The 13,469-nt window shown below is 33.6% G+C and overlaps 1 protein-coding gene across 5 annotated transcripts in view; it reads left to right on the top strand.

Annotated features, from left to right (window-relative positions):
- The window catches only part of FMRFaR (FMRFamide Receptor), a 1,501,661-nt gene extending 1,488,705 nt beyond the window's left edge, over window positions 1-12,956 (top strand). For all 5 annotated transcript variants that reach the window (XM_069833399.1, XM_069833396.1, XM_069833398.1 and 2 more), the window contains one exon: window positions 3,295-12,956. In XM_069833399.1, coding sequence (XP_069689500.1) covers window positions 3,295-3,882 — 588 coding nt within the window. In that variant the 3' untranslated portion in view covers window positions 3,883-12,956. The remainder of the gene's footprint in view (window positions 1-3,294) is intronic.
- Window positions 12,957-13,469: the final 513 nt, after the last annotated feature.

Raw genomic sequence — 13,469 nt, 5'->3', positions numbered from 1 at the left:
TAAGTTACAACTAGATTACCTGTACTATTAGCAAATAGCATAGTTATGTAGACACGATTAAGGATTATGATTTTTATCGTGCCGTTACAAAGGTTATCAGTTACGGTCAGTCCACACCTGTGGAGTAACGGTTAGCGCGTCTAGCAGCGAAACCAGGTAGCCCGGGTTCGATTCCCGGTCGGGGCAAGTTACCTGGTTGAGGTTTTTTCCGGGGTTTTCCCTCAACCCAATATGAGCAAATGCTGGGTAACTTTCGGTGTTGGACTCCGGACTCATTTCACCGGCATTATCACCTTCATCTCATTCAGACGCTAAATAACCTAAGATATTGATAAAGCATCGTAAAATAACCTACTAAAATAAAAAAGTTACGGTGAAAAACCTACTCATAACTCACTCCAATGTTCTAGAGCCGTGATTCCCAAACTTTCTGTAGCGGCGACTCACTTTTGGGTGAGACCTTTGTTTGCGACCTCCAACTACTGTACCGGTTTTGATCCCATTCGAAGAAATACAAATCCTGTAAAATTGCAAACAACTATAATTTTACTCAAAACCCGTGAATAGCACCCAATGTAGGCCTACGATATAAACTTTTTTTTTTAGTATTCTCCGGAAGAAATTCAAAACAATTACTTAAATGGCTACTGATTCCTTTTTTATACAGTTGCGTTCAACTGGATGAAGTTCGAAAAAATATGAGAGGAAAAACTCATTGAAATATGTACCTACTGATGAAATGTTGAATTCCGCAGAGAGTAAACAAGTTTTGTATCAAAAGAATATTTCGAGCTTGCAAGTGTAGCTCTTAAATTTTTTATAACCTTTGCAACCTCGTATTTATGCAAAATATGTTCCTCGTCTATGATTGCCATGAAAACAAAAGCGAGAAATATCATTGAACTAGTAAATTATATCACATGTGCATTGAACACTCAGTCTAGATTTCAGAAGCTGCTTTCTGAAAAACAGGCACATTTACTGCAGTCATTATTTTTTACTTTATATCTACGGTACTGAAACATTATTTGCTTATGTTTATGTTTCTAAATACAAACTAAATGTATCTTAATAAAACGATTTTTCTTTTATTTTGTAAATAATTTCGCGACCCCCCTCAGCTCTTCACACGACCCCCTTGGAGGTGGCGACTCCCACTTTGGGAACCACTGTTCTAGAGGAATGAACGGTCACAGAATGTTTCTTTTACGCGGTATTATCATATTAATGAAGCTCTAGTAACATGTTTTATTATTAATAATGTTCAATTGATGGGCCTAGCATTTCAATTTTTTATATTTATTTCCGCTTTATCATGAAATTTCCCTTATTCTTTCTTCATCCACTGTTTCTAGCACAGCTTCATTTCTAGTTCTGCCTGTCCATTTCATACGTTCCATTCTTCTCCATATCCACATTCCTAATGCTTCTATTCGTTTCTCTTCACTTCGTCGTAATGTCTATGTTTCTCCCCATGCAGTGCAACACTCCACACAAAGCACTTCGCTAATCTTTCGAAGGTCCGCAGAAGATGTTTCTTCTTCTGTTAGAAACTTACTTTCCCATAGCTATCCTCCTCTTGACTTCCTGGCAGCAGTTCATATTACTATTTATAGTACACTTCAAGTATATGTTCTATTGCCTCATTTCGAATTAGCACATTTACCTCCTTCAGTTTTCTTAAGATAGTGATTGTTTTTCATCTTTTATGCATTTATATTTATCCCATACTGCACACAGCTGTCATTTAACTTCAGTGGCATATCTCTTAGTATAATTTCCTCTTCTGCTAACAACTCCATATCATCAGCAAATCTGACTTTATCCTTCTTCCTCTTACTATCACCCCCCATGTTTTGAAATCAGTTTTTCACTAAATTCTCCAAGTAGTAGGGTAGCTGACAAAGAGCATCCTTGTCGTATTCCTCTCCCTATTCCACTTCCCTCTGATATTTCTTCTCTTATCCAGACTTTGACTAGTTTCATATAAAGATTACTGAATAATCTCCTCTCTTTCCAGTCCATACCAATTATTATGGGATGAAGTTATCTAACTTTAGACCGCACATACCTGAACATCTCACTGTCCTCATCCAGTATTAGTAGTCAAGTAAAGAATTTGAATTGCTTTAAAGGGGTCCACAATTGTTTTTTGTGGATGGATACTTATTCATTTTGTTACGCTACTAGTATGGGTGTGCGTACGTAAGCGAGTATGTGTGCGTGTGCGTGTGTGTGCGTGTGCGTGTGTGTGCGCGCGCGTGTGTGTGTATGTGTGTGTGTGAGAGAGAGAGAGAGAGAGAGACGGCATCCGTCTGTCTATGTGTGTGTTTAAATATGTGAACCCTTCTGTATGCATCTTGTTCAGTGTGTTTGAGATTATTTTTTGCGTATATCGAAAGCATACCGCTCTGTCTGTGTGGCTTTTTCTGTATAGCCTCTGTGACTCTATATAAGTCCGTTTCCCTGTATTTATCTCTTTTGTGCGTCTGTCTCTGTGATTGTGTCTTTCTCTCTGTTAGTGTATATTTATCTTCTATTTGGCTTGTCTTGGTTTGGACAATTCTGCCGCAGCCACTGATACAGCCAGGTCCCATTTCGCGAAAGAGTAGCCTGAAAAGCCCCAGGAACTCGGAGCCCCAAGTCCTTCCTGATAAGCCGACGCTGACAGGTTGGCCATCATGCCTCAGCCCCTGATAGAGCCAGGTCTCGTCTACATACGAGTGGCCTGATAAGCACCAGGGCCCGGAACCCCAAGCCCTTTCTATATCAGAATCGGAAACCCGTACTACCTCCAGACTATCTTGGATTACTTGAATGATAGATGAAATGAGGAGGAGGTGGAGAGTGTCGGTGAAATGACAGAGGGCAATGGAAGTACTCCCCCAAAAAAAAAACATTTGCAACGTCTGCTTTGTCCACCACAAATTCCGTCACGACCTGGCCGGGGATCGAACCCGGTCGGCCTGGATGGAAGACCAGCGGTCTAGCATTCGAGCCATAGACGCGGCTATCTTGTGTTTGCAGTATAGGCGCTATATCTGTCTGTGTAACTGTCTGTCTGTGCTTGTGCCATTGTCTATGTGTAGCCGTCTGTGTATGTGTTATCTACTGTGTAAGTCAAAACTTTCGAAGTATATGCAGAGCACTGGATGAAAATTATAACAATTTATTATTATTATTATTATTATTATTATTATTATTATTAATATTATTAATTACTGTCTTTTTCTCCTTTTAACACTTTCTGAGTACGAATAAAGCTTTGTCTTTCTGTTATTTCGGGTTTTTCAGGTGCGACGTGCAAACCAAGAGCGACAACGTCTGTCTCGACTGCAGAAGAAGGAGATTGGACTGGCTACTATGTTACTGTGTGTAGTGGTGGTTTTCTTCCTTTGCAACATTCTGGCTCTAGTTAACAATATATTCGAAGCATTTTATGGCAATCCACCGGATCAAGTAGTTGCCACGAGCAATATGCTGATAACTATAAACTCCTCTGTGAACTTTATCATATATGTCATATTTGGAGAGAAATTCAAGCGTCTGTTTCTGAAACTGTTCTGCTCCCATGGATGGTTAGGTGTGGGAGGTAGAGACTCACCTGATGCTAACACTCATGATGACAGTGTCGTCTCAAATGGAGATGGTAGGAGTTACTCACTCAGAAACAGTCATATGTGTCACCTTCATCGCACAGGCACCAGTATTGTTCGGAATGGGAGCACCACAAATGGCAATAGCAGCAGTATTCATCGTAGTACAAGGATACCACGTGCACCGTCTCCAGGACCATGTGTGTATTATCCAGCACGCACCATTGGTGGTGGTGGTGAGTGGGAAAACGAACATACTACCACCACAACCCTCAACAAACTGTGAAAAATTTCAAAATCCAATATTCTATATATATATATATATATTCAAATCAGATAAATATAAGAAGACAAATATGTATGCTAGAATTGAGATTTAATTAAGATTTTCACACTATCATTTTATAGTTCTGTTAAAGCTTAATTATGATTTGTCAGAGTAGAATATTCGGTAAACAGATTTAGTGCGAACTATTTCCAACGGTAGCCACGGTAAGTAAAGAACCCTACTAAAATAAAGAACAAGTCTGCAGACAGCCTTATTATTGAAATTTTGTGTAGTTTGATTGTTTCTAGTGCTAGGCACTTGATAAGATAAATTTCATTTCAACTTTAAAGTGCGTACTAACCACAAAACAGTCTTTCAATTTAAATAAGTTTTTGTATAACTGTGAAATAATTACATATAGTACATTACATAAAGCTAATAATAATAATAATAATAATAATAATAATAATAATAATAATAACAAATAGTAATAAACATATTTTCATGCACATAATATGTGCAATTAAATATCATTTTACAGAAAGAAACCAACACACATAATTTTGCAATTAAGAAGAACGTATATTTCATTTCCATTAATTAGGTACAAACTATTCTTCACAGTTACTTTCATTATTTCATCAATAATTGAAGTCTGCAAATAAAAATCAGACCAAGTGTACTGTAACTTATGTGGGTTTCTCCAGTCTAACTTTGGAACATTCTTTCTCTCCACAAGGCATTGACCATTCAATAAGAAATGTTTCAGATTCACTATATATTATCATGTTGATGTCAATCTTACTATTCAAATTGGCCTTCCGTCACAACATCTTTCTCTATCATGGTGGGCTCTATTATAAAATTCTTCTTATCAGTTTTCCTTCTTTCTCATGATGTGTTCATACAGTCGCAATTGTATTTCTTTTACCTTCGTTGTTGCTATTACAAGTCGAATGACCTCAAAAATCAATTTCTATGCTCGAAAATTTTCTTTCACACGTTATACCGTACCTTATTCAGTGTTGAAGTCTCTGATCCATACAAAAATATGCTTTATAACATGCTTTTGTGCATGTGTCTTTCAGTTTTCTTTACAATTTTTTTCTACATAATTGGATTCAGTATAGGACCACAAATAATATTTTCTTGTTTCAGTATAAAGTTTCATTTACGTATGAGCTTAGGTACTTAAAGTTTGTACACAATTCCAATTTTGTTTGCATTATTCAATAACCCATCTCTCACGTTAATAAATAAAAATCCTGTTTTTTATTTTTCTTTAAACCACAATTTTCACATTCATCTTTCAGATGTTTTCATCGCACTTTGCTTACTGTGTGTGTGTCCTGTGGACATTACGACTTTTCTCTAAATAGTTACTTACGTCAAAATTCTCGTCCATTTACAATCTCATTCTTTTACATTTGTTTACCATTTCCTTAACAGAAATTAATTTATTTAATTATTTATTTATTCATTCATTTATTTATTTATTTAATTATTAATACATTTATTTATTTATTTATCTATTTATTTATTTATTTATTTATCTATTTATTTATTTATTTAATACTTTGGAAAGTATTTACCATCACAACTGCACTATACATTCATTCTTGGAATAATTATATTTCTAATTATATTAATCAGACATGGACTAACATTACCATTTCTCAGAACAATTTTCTGGGTTCACTTTTCTTACCCCGTTCGTAAATCAATAACAATAATCCCACTCTCTTTTCATTTTTAATTATGTTCGACAAGTATTTGTTTCAATATGAATATAGGCCTACTGTATTGTGTATTCTTCTCTGGCTATTTTTGAAACCATTTATTCCACATAGTACTTCCCCAGTCTACAAGATATGAAGGAGTATAATTACACTTTGATACTGCAAAAAGTACCACATTCTCACGGAAATGCATTCCTGATGTCGCAGAATAGTTTCTGGCATGAATTCTGTCGGTATCTTCTGTCGTCGACCTCGGTGGTTTTGTAGTCACCATTCTGGTCGTTTGGTCCATGATTCGCAGATCCTACCGAAGTCGAAGGATTTTAAATGGCGATGAAATCCTTAACGTTACTTTCCATGAGAGGTAAGCAAAACTAGAAAGCCCATGTCGTAGATTTACGGCACGTAAAATACCCTATGACCCTTTCCTTGATAGAGATGTTCAAGCAAAATTCGTCAGCCATTTCTCACACGCGGCTGTATAACCACTGCGAGTTAAAAGCGTTGTTAAATAGAATACCTATTACTATTACCAATCTTTCTGTCTGTGTATAATGATTTCTTCTAAACAATTGAACTGTTCATATTCCGTAATTTTATGAGTCAATTCCTGTGGAAATTGTGCACATGAATTTTCAAGGTTTTTATTTAAAATAATAATCATTAACAGAAAAGAGCAATTAAATTGAAATCGATTCTAACCAAAGCATAAAGTTTAGTGATAAATTAAATATCATAGACTATAATTTAAGTTACTCCAAAAGCGTTTGTATTAAAGAAGTTAATTCTTATTTGCGTAATTGTTCATTCAATTTACAAATATAAATTCTAGGTTTTAACAGCTATAGGCTACAAATTGCTTCACAAAACCAACGTAAGCCTAGCCGTTAAGGAAGTGCAGCAAATAAAGACACTTCATTTATTTACAAAATATGCCTCCAACTGAAAATTCTTCGTTAAAAATTTTGAGATTTTAAAGATATCTTCACGAAATACTTTATAAAATTAACGTCGGCTTAGTCATTACAGAAAAGGGGCAAAGCGATTGACTGTTGAAAGCTATAAAAACTGGGAAGAGGGAGCGAGCGGTGCGAGGTACGAGAGAAAATCATATTAACGGTTATCAGTGGTTCAACAGTCCGAGTGCTAGCAATGGAAGGTTAAATCCCAGGCAGCACCATAGAACCACCCGCGATATTTCTTGCAAAATGGGATTGCTATACCATTTCATACTGTCAGTTACAAACGTTATCCTTGTGCTCATGGACAAATGCCAACAAGATTTTTTTTTTCTTTTGTGCAATAGGTTTTGTTATTACTGTTACTTGCTTGTCGAGTAGTTATGCGCTTAGAATCTCATTTACAAGTTATTACTAATACGTTTATACTATTTGAAACAATTTTAACAACTTATTTTCATAAATAGCAGATAATTTAAAAGTGATTACAGTAAATTAATATTATTTGTATCTTGTAAATTTGTTTAAAATTAATTACATGCATCTTATTAATCCGTGCAATTTATAATTAAATTCGAGGTAGCCTATTTTACTTTCAGAGATTTTAAAAAATATGTGTATATATAAAATGCATAAAATAAAAATCTATATCAAATAGATGCACTGATTACATTTAACTATATGTCTTAAATGATACTTCAAGTAAATATGCTGATATTGTAAACAGTAATATCAATGGCACGTAATAAAGAAATGAACTTTAATCATATATTACTACATAATAATATGTATAATAAGAAAGCATAATTTCATCTCCATAGTACAAGATTTTTTCCTTTTCTGCATGTGTGTTGGTTTTTTCCTACAGAATATTATCCATTAATATTAAGCTTTAGATTTAAGGCTGTCTGCAATGATATACTGGAAACTATGGTTCTAGCCAAGAATCGTCATTCTTATGTGACATGACTCAATATCAGCATAGTATTAATTTATTTTATACCAAAATTTCATGAAAGCAAAATATTCCGTTCTAATTAGTTTTATAATTGCAAACAATAATTAATTATCTCATTTACTCTATACAAACATGGTATTATAGATTTTACAAGATCAAGGAATATTGTTTTGGAAAAAAAGTCATATTTAATTTACAAAAGCAAGGAACTCTCAACTTAATTTTCTAACTCATAATATAATTATTTACCATATTTTGTTAATATATCTGTTGAGACGAAATTAAGCTTAAATAGCAATTTTTGTTTAGTCTTTCAATGTATCATGTAGTCTATATTTGAGTAGTCAGCACAGTGTTCTGGTCAGCATCCTATATAGTCTTATCTTCGTGTAAAATCAGAATTCAAAGTTGCAACTTCACTTCGAGAATAACTCTGAAACCTAGTCCATATTTTACCAGTGCTTTCTAAAAAAATTACTGAAACGTGGAACGTGAAAAGTATTCATATAAAATTATTCGTTTGTCGTAAAAATACAGAACCTTAACTCTGTAACTCCTCTTTACTTCCACAGTATTGTGTATAATTACCGTATATGATCATTAAATGAATGGCTGGAAGAAAGGTTTAATTCGAATTAGAGCATTTTCTTTACAGAACTGCTTTTAGATTCTTCAGTGTCCTCTGGATTACTCTGTCAACTAAGTTATTGCAACTATAATCCCAATAAAAGAGAAGTGATTGAAGATTGCATCTATCCCGGATTGTCTCAAATCCTATTTATTTTGAGAAATAGTAACCTCCAGTTTCCAGTCATTCTCTAAATTATTGTAATACAGTCTTGAAAATGTATAGTCGTGAAATTTTTGAAAGTAATGATATATAACTACATACATTCCTATTAATTATTCTGACAACAGGAGCATACATTTTGTAAGCTATCATAAAGACTACCAGGATTGCCTATAAATCGTAAGAAATAAAATGTAAAATGTTGTATATAATATAAGGACCCAATCACATATGTAGTGGTGTGCTATAAGGACTTACTACTCAGTAATTTCATGTGACAGAGTGTGTGTGTTTTTTTTTTCTTGAGAAATAGAACATTTAAATTATATTTCAAATTTTCAGTGCATATACTGCTTATATCTATGTTGTTTACTTAGCTATCATTACTGGAGAAACTATATCGTATATTTTTCATTGTTGTATGATGTATATTGAACTACCTCACTAGACTTTACCATAACACACATAATGTAATAGAAAACATGTTCATATATTATTTGTAGAGGAAATTACATAATTATTTCTTTGATTGACCTCACTTTACATTTTGAGGTAGAGAACAATTTTACGTACTCCTCTAGCTCGAGCGTTCTTTGTGCAGTGTGTAGGGATCGAACTTTATTTCTGTTACTGATTTAAGAACATACTTATACATTTTTAAACAATAATTTAATGTAAATAACAACTTTGTTTCCCATACATATTGAACGATTCTTAATCTTAATGCAGTTGAAAGATGAAAAAACAAAACAAATCAGAGTAAGGAAAATGAGAGATAAAATAAGGGCATGAAAGCGAGAAAATAATAGAATGATACTTTATATGTATTACATAATTTGTTTAACTTATTTCAATATTCTGACGTTTAAATTTCAGATAGTTATAATAAACTCATTCAGTGCCAAGTTTTATGATTTATGCAAATCTATCCTTTCATATTAGTCCCGCGTCGTGGCGTCGCCGTTCGAGTCCTCATGGGAGAAGAAATTTTCTCATGAAATTTCGGCCAGTATATGGGACCGGTGCTCACCCAGCATCGTGATGCACTTGGGGAGCTACGATAGGTAGCGAAATCCGGTTGCGAATACTAGCTATAACGGCTGGGGGGATCATCGTGCTAACCACATGATACCTCCATTCTGGTTGGATGATCATCCACCTCTGCTTCGGTATGTGGGCGTGAGGCCAGCAGCCGGCTGGTCGGTCTAGGCCCTTCACGGGCTGTAGCGCCACGGATTATTATTATTATCCTTTCATATTATCATAATAACAATAATTTATATTGTAAAAAAAAGTTGATATCCAGATTAATATTCAATTTACTTAATTCATAAATCTAATTCAATTTAAGGATTATTTCTCATATGAAGCATATTAAAGAAGGGTATTTCATAATTTATTTATGAGTGTATGTTCTTGCTAAAGACGTTTCAATGTTGATTACATTAAGATGAACGTTTGAGAGTATGTTGAAACAATCATTGCAATATTCAATGCAGAACTGTCAAATTTTGTTTCAGCTGTAATTAACTTTAAAAATTATATTCAACTCTTACAGAGACGCATGTTATTGTACGTAGAAAATAACAATAGCTTAGTTCGCTAAAATAATAACTCCATAGATACTGGTATTCATTATCTACTGCAAGGGTTCCCAACCTGTGTGTCGCGAAGCCCAATGGAGTGTGTCGCGAAATTTTGAAATTGAAAATTAAATTTTATGTCATCCAGAAAGTCTTTTTACAACACATTTTTTTTCTTTACAACAAAATCTTTGATATGATACATTTTATTTTGAGACAGACTTTACCAATGAAACGTCCAACACCTACAACAGTGAATGCAGGGAGTTATACCTGAAAGCTTGATTTGCACCTACAACAATGCACGCTCACTTTAATTTTTCTGCCTAGTGATAATTCGAATAACAATGCTTAGTAATTCGTTTACTCTCCCCACTAAGTAATAAACAGAGTTTAGAATCATCAGTAATTGTAATTATATACGTGTGAACGGGTGATAATGCGACTGTTTATCAAAAGTGCCTTCTTAGATTTTATCATGGATAAATTTTTAATTCGAAAAAGATAATCTCAATCAAGTTCTGAGTCAGATGACAGCAATGCTAATTCAAATAACGTGAGCGAAAATTTCTTTCATGGTTCACAAAAACGTACTGTGTTTCGTAAAAATAGTGATTAATACTTTCAATACGGTTTTATGTGGCGTGGAGGTGAATATAAATAAAATCCCGAGTGTCTTATATGCGGAAATGTTTTGTCAAATCAGTCGATGGTGCCGAATAAACCAAAAAGACATTTAGGACTGCCGTTTTTAACGTCATACTTGTGTGAATCAGCATTTTCTACATGAAAATAATGAAATCTAAATAAAGGAACAGACTGCTGCATCTTGAAGATGATTTACTTGTTGGCCTGTCAACCATAAGGCCACGTTTAGAGAAACTGTGCAACCCACTAAGCGCAGATTTCACATTAATTTCAATAGGCAAGTTTTTAAAAACGATAATAAAAATCTTTTACCGGACATCCAGCATAGATAGATTGGAATTTTAACACATACATACATGCCACTCAAGTTGCTGCTTGTTTTTTAGAATTGTCGATTACGTGTTAACATCGACCTATCCTACACTACATAGAAGTTATCAGTGCTTTTTTCTGGCGGAACGCGCTGGAATGGCGTTCCGGCACCTTTCTCTTGCATTTTTCATCATGGAACCGAACAATGTGTGAATAACTGTTTTTATATAATTGTTCATTGAATTCACCTTTGGCCTTGAAAGTCTTAGTTGGATGAAAAGGAGGTTAAAAACGACAAAATTCCCATGTCGTGAACACTAATCATCTCCACGTCCACTATAAAATATTCTACACAGAGTTTCACCAACTTTTTCTCCAGAAGAAAAGCATTATTATCATTATCATTATTATTATTATTATTATTATTATTATTATTATTATTATTATTATTATTAAAAACAAATACCAATGTGCCGCGATATCGTGGGCGTTCAGTAAAGTGTGTCGTCAGTCAAAAAAGGTTGGGAACCACTGATCTATATGGCAGTACAGTGACATTCAAGTTGTTTATAAAGATCATTTAGATACAAAGACTAATATATTTGTCATTTTAGTAAGTTATCAGTATGATTTGTGGAAACTTTAGAATTTTAAAATGTATTGTTTTGTTATGTGTATATCATTGGGTAGTTACCTAATGTTCTATTTATCATAAAATTGCTGTAAAATTCATTATAATCAGGTGAATGGAATTCGACTACTCGAGAAAGAAGAAGAACTACATGATGAAGCAAGTCACAGGGCAGATTTTTATAATTGTTAACTCCTCTGTCCCGTCATAAACACATACAATGTCTTTCTACCTAGTGCTGCATACCAAATCACCACAACTACAAATGTACTAAGGATGGTACAGCTATAAAAACTATGAAGTTGTTAGTCAATTTATTTTTAAATATCAGTTTAGCATGATATTATACTATAAATATAAATTCTTCTTACGTGAGTCTGTTTCAAACTTCCAATATTAAACGTGCATCAACACTTAGTTTAAAACAGAATTTGAATATGTGTCTGGGTCCTTAAACTGATAAGAGCTCAACATATTCCAGCTTACGAGAGAGAAATATAATAAACAGATAACAGGTAGGGTAAAACATTGTTGCGTATTAGAACGCTGTATTTCTTGTCAATAACTTGTAATAGTCTTCATTATTATGCTAACACTAAACATTGTTTTATTTGAAACAATGTATGGTATTGTTAATTAATTAATTGTTTCTGACCATGAATCTGATTCAGAACAAAATTAACCCCAAACCACTGGTGTATATCGATGGTTAATGATAAGTAATTTTATTGTATTATTACTTGCAAGTTATTAAGAAGTCAGGGAATTTTTAAATGTTGTTAATGCATTTCTTTGAATGGCATGAAGACACTGCAATGATTGCAGAGAGAGTAGCTGGCCTTTGAGCACAAATCAATGGATCTCAAATATTAAAAATAAAATAATACTAATATAGAAAAGACGTCAGACTTTGTATCATACTGTACTGGATTTCCATTATAAAAGTGTTACAAGGTTATAAATAGGAATATAAAGTGTGGTGGAGGAAAAAATCTTATGGAGTCATACACTGAGAAATCTAACAAAAATTATGTCCTGAGTCTATCTAGATTGTGCCTATTCTATCCTGCAAAATCTCTCTTGTGTACATGTTTGTTGTTAATGCCAAAAGACTTCTTTACAGCTATAAGTGATGAAGACTAGTCTTATTAAGGTGTTATTTTTTATGTTAGTGTGTTACTTATCGTACAACAGAAAACAAGACTTTCATCAGTGTTACAGATATTTTTAATTAAATGTAAAAGATATCTATCTAAAACTGGACACTCTATTGTACATATATTTATACGCTGTATATTACTTTTTCCCAGCAAAATATTGTTCCTATGCTCACACATTCATGTACGTCCTTGTAAATTATGTATATAATCCCTTCTCCTTGATTAGATTATGACTTTTCATGAACATGAAATCTTGTAAATGTAATTTAACAGCTTAAAAACAAAAAACAATACAGATGAAGTTCACTGCAACCTTCATTCCTCTTATTTCCAATTACTACCTACATTAATATGCATAAGTCTTTATTTTAATTATATATTCCGCAAAAACAATGATTTCCTAATCCTAAAGATTTAAATGATCAAATACACTTACAGTACTAAGGGATGTGTTTATCTTAGAACACAAAAATAACACAATTTTATTATAGGCTTACTCCTGTTTTCCAATTTTCCCACCAAAAACGTATATGAAGGTATAGCCTACCAAAAGCCTGAATAAACTAAACCTAACATATCACTGATCGTAGATCTTACGAAAACTTCCTTTCTACCTTTTTACTTATCTACCAAAAAGCATACACGCAAGGCATAATAAAATCCTGAACAAACCAAACCTAACTTGTCACTGATCCCCAACCTAAGAAACCTGTCGCTGATCTTCGGCTTTACGAAAACTCGTCGATTCCACAATTTACACAAATAAATTTATCGGTTAATACTAAGCAATGTCTTAAAAAAAAAATCACTGTTCTTCAGTATGAA

The sequence above is a fragment of the Periplaneta americana genome, chromosome 8 (genome assembly GCF_040183065.1).
Source record: "Periplaneta americana isolate PAMFEO1 chromosome 8, P.americana_PAMFEO1_priV1, whole genome shotgun sequence".
Taxonomy (NCBI): Eukaryota; Metazoa; Arthropoda; class Insecta; order Blattodea; family Blattidae; genus Periplaneta; species Periplaneta americana.
This window is presented reverse-complemented; position numbering and strand designations above follow the sequence as displayed.